A 16,086-nucleotide genomic window follows, 5' to 3' on the forward strand; every position below is an offset into this window, starting at 1 on the left:
TTATTCTGACCTTGATATCATTGAGGAAGTCGTCTCTTCAAAGCTATAGAATTTGTAAACTTTCGACTTGAAATACGAACTTGTATGCAATCTATTCTGCTTTGTAGTCATACGAAATGAAAAGAAAATGAGATGCCACAAACAGATTGTTGCACTGAACATCATGTCTACATTTTTCTAATAATGTTGCAAAAATCATCCTGGGAGAAATTTCGTGATATCTTTTGAGGTATTAAACGTTCCGCTCTGCATTTCCATCTCTTAGTCCTTTAAGAAAAGTTAAAAATTTAGTTTAATGTCCTATGAACCTTTCTTACCTATCATTTGAGTACACGTTACAGTTTCCAATTGAATATACTCTGTCAAAGTATATTAAATACCCAACTGAGATATTTTTTCACAAACTCGTTGAGCTCTAATTTTAATGATAATAATTTATTTCAATATTAATGTGAAGTAAACCTAGTGAATAATGACAATATAGTTGTTGCAGAGACAAATGAATGAAAACATATCATGTAGCTTTTATAATAGATAATCACAAAGTGTTTCATTTGTCTCGTCCTCTTTTCCTTATCCAATACCTTTTATTCTTGGAGAATGTGAACATTTGAAAAAAGAAATATCTTTAGAAAAAATAAACGGCACATTTACATTTGATTAATAAAGGTTTATTGTTTTCCAAAAAAGAGACATCCTAGTTTACCATTAAACTTTATCTGTACACATAGTGATTTCTACAACTTTCTTTTCTATTGACGTGTTGTCATGAAAGTTTAGATTTTAAGTATACATTCCAAATATCATTGATTGATAATGTTTTTAAGCCGTAGCGAAATGTCGCGCAGTAACACATCAGCATCTGTAACTACATTTGTGACGTCACAGGTCACGATGTTTTTGTGTTTCGACCTAGAAAATATGAACCTGAAATCTCGGGAATCCCACGTTTCGAGACATTACATGTGATTTTTTACTGGCTTTCCGGCGCGTTTTTTCCATAGACGATAAGGCGAGTTCATATTGGTCCAGGGAGATATGTTTAATTTGCATATTAAGTGAAAATAAACGGCGGCGCCGAAAAATCCTAAAACTCGACTAAATTAAATACTTTTGCAAGGATTAAACGTCAAAACGAGCTAAAATAAGTGATAAAATAATATTTTCTTTATTAGTTTCACAAAAATGAATCCATAACCGATATAATGCATAGTATCTCTTATGTTAACACTAAACCAAAATAGAAAATGAGAGTTGAATTTTATTCAAAATGAAACATGCAGACAAAGTAATAATAAAAATGAGTTGTATTACAAGAACAAAGCACAAAAGCCTGATAAATCAGAAACAAGAGCACAAGACAATTACTAATGCTACAAACCTGACTTCCCAACCAATAGCATTTGATTTCGTGTTTATATGCACAACTTGAACTTGAAAACATAGGGTTTCGGAAAAACTTATCTTATTTGATAACCTAAATTGTCAGTCAGAACCTAGTTCCCAGATGGGAACATAATGTGCAGATGGCTAACCACAATATACGTCCTGTCTTTTTTATTAATGATACAAGAGATTACTATTATTGACATTAAGATCTAGGAGGATTACTTCATTTCGTTAATTTAACTTTCTTCATGCAATATTGAACATATTGAAAATTGGCTTTTAATATTGTGCTGAAATTTATCTTTTTTTCCAATCGTCATTTCCAAGATGAAGTACGTTATTGCGAGTGTAATCAGTTTTATTACTTTCGATCTATAGGTATATTTTGTTTAACACAAAAAAAATCAAAACCGTTAATATGCAGACTTATTGCAATTCTATTTAATGTTTGGCAGACACTTCCTGTTCAATTAATTTGTGTCCGTTTTTACTTGTCACAGCACTGTTTATTGTTTGTTTGTTTTGGGTTTAACGCCGTTTTTCAATAGTATTTCAGTTATGTAACGGCGGCCTCGATTCTGTACCAGTACAAACCTGTTCTCCGCAGGTAACTGCCAACTTCACCACATGAATCAAAGGTGGAGGACGAATGATTTCAGGCACAATGTCTTTCACCATTGGTGAACATAGCCCTGTCCGGGGGGTCGAACTCACGACCCTGAGATCTGTCACGACCCCGAGATCTGCGTTCTCCCTATTGAGCTAAGCGGGCGGGCTCACAGCACTGTTTAAATTACTTAAAATATCTTAGACAGTCCTGATCATATTTACTGATACAAAATGTAGTGAATTTGTACAAGGTTGTACCCTGACGAATTTTCAGTCAATGTTCAATTAAAAATGATTAGATAATAATGCGAAAAATAAAGCTATTTTGCTATGTAATATATTTCACTATTTTTGTATCCTCCAAAGTATTGCTTAAAACCTGTATTTGACATAGCTATTTTTCCAGTCTAATGATTTGATGCCATTTTACGAAATGTGACACACTAGTATAAATGTGACATTTCGTGATACGAAGATAATGACAGACCGTATATCATTTATATCATTTATATATTTTCATAATTTTGCACTTGACCAGTTATCTCAACAAGTATTTTCATTTCCGGGGAGAGTAAGCAAAAGAATGTGTTTGGCTCATATTCATTCACAAAGGTGTTTGTATCAACTGAAGTGCAACAAAAGTTATAAACAATATTGTAACGCAAATTTTGTACAACTTTTTTCATATGCCTTTAAATATAATAAAATTACTTATAATAATTTGTAATTTTTCAGCATAAGTAATTCCTTTTCCCCGATGTGTATGTTATTTACTATTCTGACACTAAAAAAATAGCATGTTTTGATTAAGAAATTAATATGAAATTCGATATTTATTGTATTGCCCAATTTTAAATGAAACTAACGTAACGAAGGATTTGAATTAGTTTTCCCTAATCATAATAATTTATATTCCATAAAAGCTCTTAGACTAGTACTTTATTTTACGTTAATTATACCAGAATTGTTTCATAATAACTCAGTTTGTCTAAGTATATTAGCCTTTTAATCTATATTACAGATATGATTACACGTGAAATATTTAATATCCGACAAATATAAACTGTCAATTTTCAAAATTAAACACCACATAATGTCACTTTCAGACACATGATGGTATTAAGGATGAAAATTAGTAAAATTGTCTAACGTATTCTGTATATGATATGTTTTCTAACTTTGGCTTTAAATTAAGGATGTACGAGCGGTTTTTTTTTTCAGGATATCCGCCATTTTGAAAAATGTTTCTCCGAATATTGCTTTCTGACAAAAGTTTTGCCAAAAATTAATGATAGATAATTAAAATATGGCTAATAATGTACCATTTAACTAAATTGATTGTACTTTTTGTGAAAAAAAAAAAATTCACCCTTATTTTTGTCTGGTAATTGCCTAAAATTGACGTAAGATTTACAATGGGGTAGGTGTAGGTAATGTCAAATATCTATTAAAGTAGATCAGGTTTGGTTTTAAAATTTTACTGACTGATACATATAATAATAAGCTATAACTGAAATAAAACTTTTTAAGATAGCACATCATATTATCTAGTAAACATATATAAAAACAAAAAGAACAAAAAATACCAAAATTCACCAATTTTTAACAGATTTTTTTAAATAAATCTCTTAGATGCATGGTGACCCCAACTTTTTTTCTTTTCATTTTGAAGCATTTTTGTGGGTCATTAAAGCTGCAAAATATTTTGAAAATCTTTCAAATCTCAGATTTTTGTTTTTTTGTAAATCGAAATACGTGTTTTCCATTGACAATAACGTGGGTGGGGTAATTATGTCAATATGTAAAAATGAAAGAGAATTGTTAGTGCCATTTATGCTTATATAATACTGGCATCACCTTGTATTCTTATTAACCTGTAACACCTGAAATCCCTATAACATTAAGTGGGATATTATATGTTTTATAAAGTACCACCATTTTTCTAATTTTGCAAAATTTCAGAAATGCGTAAGCAGTAGGTGAAAAAAATGCCCTATAGAATTAAAACGAGTTCGGTGACCTATGTTTCTTTTTCTTCTCTTGTTTGTCTTGAAAACAAATGTTCTTCAAGCTCACAGAGTATGAAAAAATTCTTACCGTTAGAAAAAAATCGCTCCTACATCCTCTACAAGTTCGATGTATCGAACCTATTTTCTTTTGAAATGTTCGAACATTATTATAAAAATAAGTCAGTATTTACGTAAATAATCTCCCAGGTTTTCGGCATTATACATTTATTGAAATTCAACCGCATTATATGTTAAAACGGTGAACTGTTTTGCGATTTATTATAGAACTAGTGCTATCACTGAGGGTGATGAATGTATCCCCCACATGCACTGACAATGTTCAATTGTTCGAGAAATTAGGGGCGCACAAAAACTGCATATGCAGACCCTATGTATATAGCATAGTAACAAATAACAAAGTCCCATAACTCTGTGGAATATTTAGCTAACAAACGTAACATGCACCGTGCACAACAACTGTTGTTACTGATCACTTGTGTGAAGTTTCATTAAATTGTGTCAAGGGGATGAAGAGCGTTGGTGCGCACAAGATGGTGTCTACGGACAGACGGACAGACAGACGTACAGACAGACAACCTGAAACCAGTATACCTCTCCCTCCCTTCCAACTTCGTTGTCGGGAGATACAACAAAAATATGCTAAGATGAAATCATAACACGAAATCATCATATGGTCATACATATAAAATAATAAAAAGAATTACAAACTGCCATAAAATAAATCCGTCACAGCAAAATATTTTTGACTTTTAGAAACTCTACTTATTGAGCAGACTGGATGTCAATTTTCTCAATTTCGATTAATTGCACGGCCATATCTCCAAGGCAACAAAGACTATCCAAATCGTTACATTATCAATCCGGGCCAAGATAGTATGACCTTGAACTATCTGCTTATGTTTAGTGAAGATTGGATGATGAGAACTGCTTAAGTTATGCAGTGGACCCTTTCATATTTTAAATTGTTCAAGGGCCGTAACTCTGGAGCGACAGGGGTGTGGGGGTATTCAGACATATAAAATTTTCTGAGAAGAAACTAAGAGTAAATTTTAAAATGCACGAAGTGTATGATAAAATCAGCAACTATAGGTCTCGTAACTTTAATTCACATATATGAAATATGCATGTCAGTATAATTTTTTGCGATTATTGACCTTTAAGGTATTCACCCACCTGCTGTGACGTATACACTCAATAATTAATATATGCAGAAAAAAATATTTTTCATATATTAAAACTTAAAGTATCAATACGTTTTATTATCAGAACTGCATTAATTAAAAGTGATTCAATTTGCAGGTACAATAGTCTCGAACGTTTCAGATTAAATATATAACGATATTACATATTTGATAGACTGACTTATGTAACAGCACGTTGTATCGTATTTTGAAAAATATTCCAGTTTAACACACGCCTGTGACATGAAAAATTTCTATGTATGATATGAAAATGATTCGATTAATTCTGTAAAATTAAACAATGAATGAAAGACATTGTTTAAAGACGAAAACTGGACAGAATGTTATTTCGAAATGTTTTTCTGCATGGAAGAAATACCGTTATAAAAGCATTTAAAAGTTTAACATAACATAGCAACAGAAATGTTCTAACGAATCGTTAGTAAGAACGTTACGCGCGGCAGTTTACGAAAGATATTGGAATATTCTTGTAGTCGTTTTGTGACTGCGTTTAATCATACGTAATCCTGTCGCTCTACTTCTATAAAAAAAGTAGTGTCGCAAACGCGTCTACTAAAGGCCATTTGTGTAATGGACGATCACTAAAAGTATTTCTACGATAAAAATTGGAGGAAAATGTTAAGGCATGGAGGTTAATTTAATGGTGTGTTTCTTATTTCTAATTTTTTGGCAAACTTTTATGGAAACACACGCGCTTTGTGACATTTCTTGCACGTGCGAAGCGTCGGATTCAGATGATGTTGTTGCCAAATGTAATGGTAAAAATATCAAACATATACCAGTTCATCTACCTGGAAATACGACAAAACTGTAAGTGTTTTCCTTTGTTTAAAAGAAGCGTAATTATATGTAGTCTTCATTAGATTTTCTTCTAACCTGTGTCAGCTTAAACTAGTTACGACCTTCATCCCTTTGCTGATATACATGTATGTCCGCATTCATTTAACTGTATTAATAGACATGTTTATATCGGTTTAGGATATTATCTAAAACGTTTCTAGAAATAACAAATCTTTCTAACGAGGACAATGTCCGTCAAGAAAATCCTCATTCAAGGTATTCAACTTATGTCATTGACAAATTAGTTATATTTTACTACACAGACTGCGTATTTGATATGAATGCCTATAGTACTTGCTATTTGCCGTTCTGTAGTTCAAGGTCAACATTCGTTTTCGATTTAAGAAATTTTGGTAATCTATTTCTGATGTCATATAATAAAAATCGTATTGATATAACTTTAAACAATGATAGTTTAGTGGTTGCAAATTATATATCTGAAAATATGAATAAATAGTACAAACAGTTGATGAAAACGATTGTATGTGTATAAAGCTTAAGATAGTACACACTCGTGTATAATAGTTAAACACAATATTAATGTGTACTATTATCAACTGGTACTGTGTAGCATTTATTTATTAACGTAGTTCTTTATACGTAGCTAGTTTCTGAGGATTTGCACATTTAGTTAAATGTATATAGATACAATATTTTAGTGAAAGATAGGCAAATGATAACTTGAAAGCATCTTAGTATCAAATGAAAAAAAAAATATAAGTTTGAATTCAGAATGATAAAATATTTAATAACTCCTAAGTATCGAGTTAGTCAAATAACCAAATGAGAAATTTAGCAGAACATGTTGTGAACAAATAAGATGTATCAGCTGGCATACGCTGCACCTCCTTCCAACACACCACAGAGAAGTTTAAGGAAGTAGTATGCTACAAAATTTGAATGTGCGCATGTCCAATCGGAAGAAAAGATGCTAATTAACAAAACTAAATCTGTTTATATATTCATTTCTCTGGACAATTACATTAACCTGTCTCCGCTTTGTCGCTAAATGGTTTATTGATGATTTAATAATGATTTGATAATTCCATATTATAAATAAAGCATCGCTGGAATGCTACATATAAATGACGACATAGACGTTCATGACGTTACGTGTCAATGCCCGCGCAAAACTTGCAGCTTTTATATTAAAGAACGTAATTTTTGAGCACTTTTATTTAAACACCCATTGATTGCTGAAATACTTATTTTCATTATTTTCCCGTTTTTAATTTTTAATAACTATATTGCAGATTTAAGGAACTTGTATGGAAATGTCGTGCGAAATAGTTAATAGAAAACTCGTTAATAGCTGTAACTGCATAACAATGAGAGTAAATGCGCTTTCCTTGCACCGCAACATACTAGTACATATTTTAAACGTGTGTTAGAAAGATAATGCATATACAAATAAAGTTATTAATTACTTAGACTTCAACGTAGAAGAGTAATACCAAAATATGCTGAAATGTATAAATTATCCATATTTTCCTTCTTCTTTAATATAAAATACATTAAGGACAACATTTATTTCGCACCTGGATGAAATATTTGTTGTAACCCTTATAATGCTGGACACGACTGGTTCTGCCTTTGCGACCATTGTAGATCATGATCAGCCTTTACATCCATGCAGTCTGATCAAGATCTGAGTTGTTCGCCATTTGGTCAGTATCTTATGGTTAACACCCCTTTTAACAGTTAATGGTACTGTCCAAATTGAAAGATGGACATGTTTATTATAGAAATTTAGCAGGGTAATGGTTAATACAGGGGACAAAAAAACAACAAAAGAACATTTGAAAGCACGAAGTAAAATTAATGGTTACGGTTAAATATGCTGTATCGTGAAACCAGTTAATTGATGACCCGCACCTTTTACGAGTTTGTGTAATAATAAAAAGTATAAAAAAAAATTAATAAGCATTCCAAGTAAATACTTTAGACTAAATTCACAATGCTGGTACTAATTAGAAAGGACATTTAGTTCCTGATAAGATTGTTTAGTTCTGCAGACTCGTCATTTATAACATGATATCTACAAAAAGAGACGGCACTATGACATTATTACAACATTTCCTTCATCTCTGTGTAATAGTTTTCTTGTCTGTGGTTGCGAATACATTGAAAACAGCTTCATTTGTAAAGACGAACTCGCCGAATGAAATATATCTCATTGTTGTCATGTTTGTGTGCTAGACATAAATAATTGGAAGAGACTTTAAGATAAGTTAAGAATTGCGAACGCTATTTCTCATTATTGAATGTATATTCAGTGCAGGAAATTATTTATAATTTTTGATAGAATACTATGCATGGTGATATTATTGGTGACAACAGACTGGTAAGGCATTGTTTTTTAAACACCGTCCGAAAATCAGACACGCACACTGTAATGTCAGTCATTTGATCACAAATGTTAGGTATGCTAACTACATTTCTTGGTGACACAAGATATTTACATAGAACCAATCGCAACATAACCAGCCACCTACTAACAGATGAATCATATTTTTAGCTGTCAACGGTTTTGTGTATATTCTATAGTAAATGCATATTTCTAGTCTAAATATACCGTGGGACAATTTGATTCAATGGGAACGAAATTTCGTGGCCTGTGCCATAACGGCAATTTTGAGGGAATATGGATTCGTGAATTTCAAATTTTTAGGATAAAATGAATGGGATGTTCGTGGGATTTAATTGTCGTAGATTCACTCGGCAATAAAATTCACGAACATCAGTCTCAAACGAACATTCATTATTTCTCAATAACATTATACCTTTTATTAGCTACATCTAAAGACATTAAGTCAACTTACATAATGTAAAGAATTAACAATGATACTTGTCATGGGACAAGAAACTGTTTGGCTATTTCTCAGATTCATAGTTGTCTTGTGGAAGTATTATACGCATCAGTCACTCTGCTCATCTGATATATCCGTATCAGGGCATAAAGATATACAGTTCAGTAAAAATTAAATCCAATATATATTTTCCAAACTTAACATTAAATGACGAATTGTGTTACATGCATTAAATGCCATACCTTGTTAGAACTTTAGAAGGTTGATTTATACCGAAGAACTTTTGACAAAGACATGTGGGCCTTTTAAAATGCACTTAACATGTGTTTATAAGATAAGTTGATAAGTAATCTGGGATGAATAGATAAACGCATCAAGAATCTTCACCTAAAAGAAAATGGGAATTATTTATTCTTGATATTTCGTCATATTTCTATTAGAAGCACTGAAATTGTCTAATAGAAATTGTGCTGTTAAATCAGGCATGGTTTAAATGAATGAAAATGCTTTCTGTTTAGTACCACCTTCTAGAATGCTATTAATCTTTGCAATTTCTTTTGTCAGCTCTCTTGAATACACGTATCTTAGTATTACGCAATACAAGACGCTGTCTGGTGCAAATAATTTGAGACACACAGAGGCCAACTAAAACATACAGCAGACACAATTATTTCTTGAACGCAACATTAGATGTATTACTGTTTCTTAAACTGTTTGTGGGACGCTGTCACAGTCTCATGATTTGTTAATACAGAAATATCAAGGGGGCAGTGTTTATGTGTCGTATTTTGTGTTATTTGTTATTGTTGTTCTTTTTTTCTGTTTTTGTTTTTCGAAATAAGAACTTGAGTACTATTTCTGCTGTTTTCAGTTGTGTTAAGCCTTTGGAGTGTTGTTTAAATAAAAAGATTCAAACTTGCATATGTTTCAATCATCACATACATTGTGATTTATATCTCTTTATGTTAAACTATATACTTTATGTAATTATTTTGCTCCAGCCTGGCTGAATTAAACTTTGCCCTAGCCTGACTGAATAAAATTTCTAATGTATACGAGAATTAATATTCGCAAAAATGATTGAAAATTGAAGCCATTTAAATGTGTGCATATCTAGGTATTGGCCAGCAACCGGTTATCTTCTTATAAACGTGTGAACATATCACTCTCAAGAATCATGACTTTTTTTCTGAAGTGTCATCCTTTTGATTTACTTTTTAGGATACAGATATATAATTCAAATGTAAAATTTAACTGTTACCTTATCAAGATGGTTTTCATTTCAAAAAGTTTATATTTTAGACTACTTTTTCATCGCTGAATCTTAAGAGTTATTTTCATTTTCGTCACTTGATACAGATATAGAATTCTTTTACTGTATGTACCTACTGAATTAATGGCAGAAAATGAAATGATTTATAATTAAGAGCATGGATTTCGTACTGTAGAAGTATAACCTTGTAATTGTTCAATTTGTTTATGTACAGAGCCACTTAGGTAAAAGAAGAGAAATGATGTTACGGCGTGTATTGATCATGCCATTTATTTTGTATTCCAACATTTCTTTGTCAGAGAATGTCGCCCCTCTGGTTTATATATCAGTTTATTTATAATAAATGACATAGCTATTTGCATGATCTTCTTTAGATATTTACATCTTTGATCCGACCAATTTGGAGTGAAGGTTCTGGCACATATAGGCTATCTGCCTTCCTTGTTTTTTTTATTTTTTCATTTCTTGTCCAGTGGATAAATTCATTATAAAATGTTTAAACTCAGATACAGCACAACACGTTTCCAAGAAGCGACCGTTCAGTTTTTATAACAAAAAGGACTGTATAATAGTTTGATTTATCTTAAATAACCATGGTTAGTCATTGACAGAGCTTCAGAGAAAATTACTATTAAAATAAATGTTTTTCCGACAATATATTCTATATCAGGATTAAAGTTTTCCAATTATTGTAAATACAAAATGTCCTATTTAATCTTCTTGTTCTAGATTTCTACATGCTCGTGACGATTTACATATATTATATAAACATGTCCTTGGTGTATTCAAAAGATTTATTCATTGTAAACTGGGTTAAACGTTACAAGCGAAACTTTTTGATACATGACTGACATCAGTAATAGACTATTGAAATCATAACTAAGGCTGTAAGTATTGTCGCAGTAGGTCGTTTCTGAAAAATTTCCCGAATTCCACTAATACTGTTTCCATTTGACTGTAACCCAATTTTATGCCAAATGCCTGGAACCCAGCTTTGAAAAACGATTCATCAAGTTTCGTTTGGATTTTGTTTTAAACTTTATATTAATGTTTATCCTCCAAAGTCCAAGCACTATGCTCTCTTATTTGTCACCTAATTTCACGGATACAGTTAAGCAGTTTTCAAACCAATCTATATATTTTATATCTTTATAAAATATTATGATGCTAAAATCAGTACAAAGCAAGCAAATGTTTCGATTGTGTTAAGTTGCAAGTTGAACACCTCTCAAATTGCATTGCAATCTGAACACCTCTCGAATTGCGGACAACACAGCAATAGCATTGCTAATAGATTATAAATAATCAGTTATGTGAGAAAGTGATATTGACAAGCAAACATGAGATACTAAGTTGTTTATATCGCTTGACAACTCTGAATCGAAGGTATTCATTTTGCCATATTTATAATTGATAGAAATTCCAAATAATTTACTTGATATCACTAAGCTGTTATATAATAAAATTATTGCATTTTTATACCATTTATTAATTCCAAAATGAAACACTCTGAATACTCTTTATTACATAACACTAAATTTGATACCGATCTAAATTCTAGTGTATCTTAAAAACGTTCACAAAATTACTCGATGAAAATATGTGGGTACTTTGTACTTTGCTATGTCTGTATTATGTTATAGCCTGCAGAATATTAATTCTTCCTCTATCATCAATAAACCGATTTTCTCCCTAAGAATTGTTTGAGACAACCGTAATATGATAATAGATAGATTTCCACGGTCTGTATTCTTTATCAACTAATTACAGTATCTAGATAGCACACGTTTCCAGGTACAGACAAATGAATTTAGATTAGGAACTTCTGCACTATTAAAAGCTTACTCGCAGAAGGAAACTGTTTCGGAAACAACACTATTTTTCCTTCACAAAATAAGCCTAGAAAGTGATAACAGACAAAGTATCGTTTCATTTGCTTTTTGTTTAGAATATGTGATAGAGCACTTACGTTTAACGTTCTGTAATTGTCCAGTGTTCAAAGAATTAATTAGAAAGGATCTTTATTATTGAAACATTTATTACCAACCATTTTTTACGATTCTCCTTCTACTTTATATTGCCAATGACTTAACAAGAATCTCACAAGAGTGGGTGTTTCATACGCAATGTTGTTTCATGATCAGTCAAATGTAACTTGTTTGTCTGAACTGCATATTTTTGCTTCATGTCGTAACTCTTTATGAATCTGTGTTCTGCTATAGTCTGCATTGTGATCCTGTTAGCGTATAAAACTAAGTTTTACTCGAAGGTAATTACGACACCTTATCATTAATAATTATCAAAGTTGATTCAAAGTATGATGTAACTATAAACGAGACCAAACCTCTCTCTACAATCCCGTCATTTTCCTTTATTAAAAGACTACAAGGAAGTGCTAATACAATTACTCCATGCCTTGTGAATTCCCTGTTGACTTGGAATCCATGAGAATTTGAATTAAAGTAAAACACGTCAATGTTTTGTTTTCGAAAGAAAAACGAAATTATCAACGAAAACAAATATCTTATTAAAAAGCTTCTAATAGATAATTAGAGTATTGACATGTAAAAGCCTTCATGTATTATACAGATCCATTTTTGAAAGCACAAGATCACGAAGTCTATCCTTTAAAAGTGTCATTCTTCACAATTGTAAATGAAAAAAAAAATGATGTTTTTGCATTATAAACATATTGAAAAGACACTTTTTTGTGTATAAAACAGCTTCAGTTTCTAAAGAAAAAGGTCAGATGAATTATTTTTAGGTCAATGGGCATCCACACGTTTTTATATATTGCGTGTTTTTTCTTTCCTTTATGCCAGATAACTTAATATTCCTCGTGCATGTGAAATGTCACCAAAACATTTCAAATGTAAATTTAAATTACACCTTCTGAAGGTATCGTTTTGCCTAGTTTTGAATTATCCTCACTTGCGCTAACCTTTAGAGTTATATAATTGTTTAACAACACACGTTTTGGTAATATACATGTAGGCACGAAATACGATGTACTAAACGTCACGTATGTTGTCTTTTCTTACATCAGCAATTTTAAAGATGCCTTATATTATAATGTTCTGCAACATTGTATTTGTCAAAGTGCAAGATTTATGTGTCAAATAAACCTTAACATCAGGAACATTCGGTGATAAGCCATCAAGACTACTTTGCTAAATTCTATTAGACAATTATAACTATTTCTATGTAACATACAACATGCTGAAATTAGGAATTGGATAATCATTACTACCGGGAAACTATAAATAGCAGTAAAAGGCGCAGGTGCTTTACAATTCCAGTATGCAAAATTAAGATCTAAGCATAATGTATGAGCTAAAATGGTGTGTACTAGAGATAAATTGATGAAAAGTTTACCAACTGAGTTCAACACATGAATACAGAATTAAGTCTATTTTCAAAACAATGGCGCATTTTATAGTTCTATCGTCTGTGTAAAGTGTTAAGTATGATAGTGTTGTTATTGCTACGTTAAAATTAATAATACATGACAAAAAGTCTTCGGAAAAGATATATCATTCTTTAACCCTTACCCTGCTTAATTTCTATAATGAACTTATCCATCTTTAAATTTGGACAGTACCATTAACTACTGAAAGGAGTGCTTACCAAAAAGATACTGACTGAATGGAGAACAGTGCAGATCATCATCCGACTGCATGGATGCGAAGGCTGATCATGATCTGAACTGGTCGCAAAGACGTGTCCAGCATGTTAAGGGTTACTATTCAATTGTCATTACAAAATGTTCTCTTGAAATGAATTTATATCGGCGTGTGAGGTCTAACTTACCTGTGAAAGACTGCGCTATGGTGAAAATATAGGTCTTTTCATTTGTTTCCTTATAAAGCTATCTTGTCTGTTGGGTAATTCGAAAAAGACGAAACTATACGTATCTGATGTGAAAGTTTGTATTAACTTTGGCAGCCTAATTTCAAGTTCCATTAGTAGCTGGCTGATCCAGTGCATCGGCAATGTTTCAGGTTTTTACCACAAATAATGTCTAAATGGCAAATTATTGAAGTACGAGAATTTCTTTATAGAGAAGAATGAAACGAGATGACATTCTAGATGTAATTTACGTTACGTTGAAATGGTTAATATGCAAAATAATACGTTTTTATTCATGGCTGGCTGCTAACTAAGTCCTGACAATCCACTGAACATTGTTATATAAAAATGTGTTGTGCGTGTTAAATATTAGTAAACATAACTACTAAAAGGTTTTACCATTACTTGTACTTGATGAACTTTCGCAGTTTCCTTTTGTATGTACATGGCTCTTGAAAACTATAAACAATTGTAATATACGAACTGAAATAAGCCAGCAGTCGTAAAATATACTTTCAATCTTTGAAAGTGAGCTTTGAAATGAGATGTCCAATGTGTATGTGCAAATATACAGATCCCTGATAACCCCTAAAAGCTAATGGCATTTTGTCCTGAGGGTGATTTTAAAGGTGGAAATAACTTTATTAATTTCTTGAAATCAGATTAGTCAGATGACAAAATCTAAACCCTTGAAATATTTGATGATATTAGCGGAAGAAATATGGTTTGCCAGCTATATTATTCTACATGTTGCCTAATAGTACGTTTCAAATAACACTATTCGTTCCGATTTCTTTCAACTACTTCAACAATTTGATTGACGTAAATAAGTTTAGGAAATTCTATCACAATAACATTGCGTGATATAGGCTATTGTGAACGCTACTGTATACATATTTTTACATTGTAAATCAATTTTACACTTCCCGATTACAACTGACCTAGCAAACATATTTATAAAGAAGTGATTTGAAGAAAATATTTCCTCCACTTTGGTTTTCTTATTGGTTTTGCGAGAAGCGCTTTCGAATATCTACAAAGGAATATGTCATGTAAACATGTCTTGACTGTCTGATTTATCTATCACTATTATTTGACTATTTTGTATTATTGTTTTATTTTATGTCTTTGTTTGATTTTGATTTAAGTTGATAGTATTGTGATAGTTTTATTGGTTCCCGTCTTTCTTAACAACCGGTGTCAATAATGGAACCAGAAGATAAAATGGGCGCACCTTTTTCTTATACTTAATTTTTCTATTCATTTCCAGGTACTTCAGTGGTACGAATATTCGGACTTTACAAAAAGGCGCATTTGCAATATACCCATTCCTCACTGAACTGTAAGTTTATGTTTTATTATATTCAAAGTGTTATCCATATATGTGTTTACTACTTCCTATTTCGTTTCTACATCTCTTACAAGACCGTGGGCTTTTCTTAGAGAATGTCTGAACAAGATGGAATATGTATTTGAAATATATAGATTAGGTCAATTATTTTCATTTATCCATTTTTTCACATTTGCAATTCTGACAGAGAATTACAGAGAACCTTTACGTCGTGCTGACAAAAAACAACTATATACTATGTTCAAGACCATAAGTCATATGAGCCGTGCCATGGGAAAACCAACACAGTGGCTTTGCGACCAGCATGGATCCAGACCAGCCTGCGCATCCGCGCAGTCTGGTCAGGATCCATGCTGTTCGCTAACGGTTTCTCCAATCCCAATAGGCTTTAAAAGCGAACAGCATGGATCCTGACCAGACTGCGCGGATGCGCAGGCTGGTCTGGATCCATGCTGGTCGCAAAGCCACTATGTTGGGTTTTTTATGGCACGGCTCATATGTTTGTTTTACGGCTGGAAATTTCTCAAACAGAAATAGTTCCAGTTCTATCCCGTTTCTCTGGAAAGCTTGCTTTTACAATAGTGTTAATAGTGTTAATTTATTTGATTCATTAAATATTTAGGAAAGTCAACAAAGTTACGCATTTCCACGTGACTATCAGAAATTCTGTGAACTCTAACCTAACCCTAACCCTAACCCTAACTCTGGGTGATACAATGAATTGTAAGACGAT

The 16,086-nt window shown here is 32.0% G+C and overlaps 1 protein-coding gene across 4 annotated transcripts in view; it reads left to right on the forward strand.

The window, feature by feature from the left end:
- Positions 1-16,086, forward strand: part of LOC123532311 (thyrotropin receptor-like) — a 79,035-nt gene that overhangs the window by 51,398 nt on the left and 11,551 nt on the right. For 3 of the 4 annotated variants that reach the window (XM_053552504.1, XM_045313722.2, XM_053552512.1), the window contains exon 2: positions 15,273-15,344. In XM_053552504.1, coding sequence (XP_053408479.1) covers positions 15,273-15,344 — 72 coding nt within the window. Of the gene's footprint in view, positions 1-5,711; positions 6,041-15,272; positions 15,345-16,086 lie in introns of those variants that run through there. The other variant, XM_053552510.1, reaches the window with a different exon arrangement.

This window comes from Mercenaria mercenaria, chromosome 1, assembly GCF_021730395.1.
Source record: "Mercenaria mercenaria strain notata chromosome 1, MADL_Memer_1, whole genome shotgun sequence".
NCBI lineage: Eukaryota > Metazoa > Mollusca > Bivalvia > Venerida > Veneridae > Mercenaria > Mercenaria mercenaria.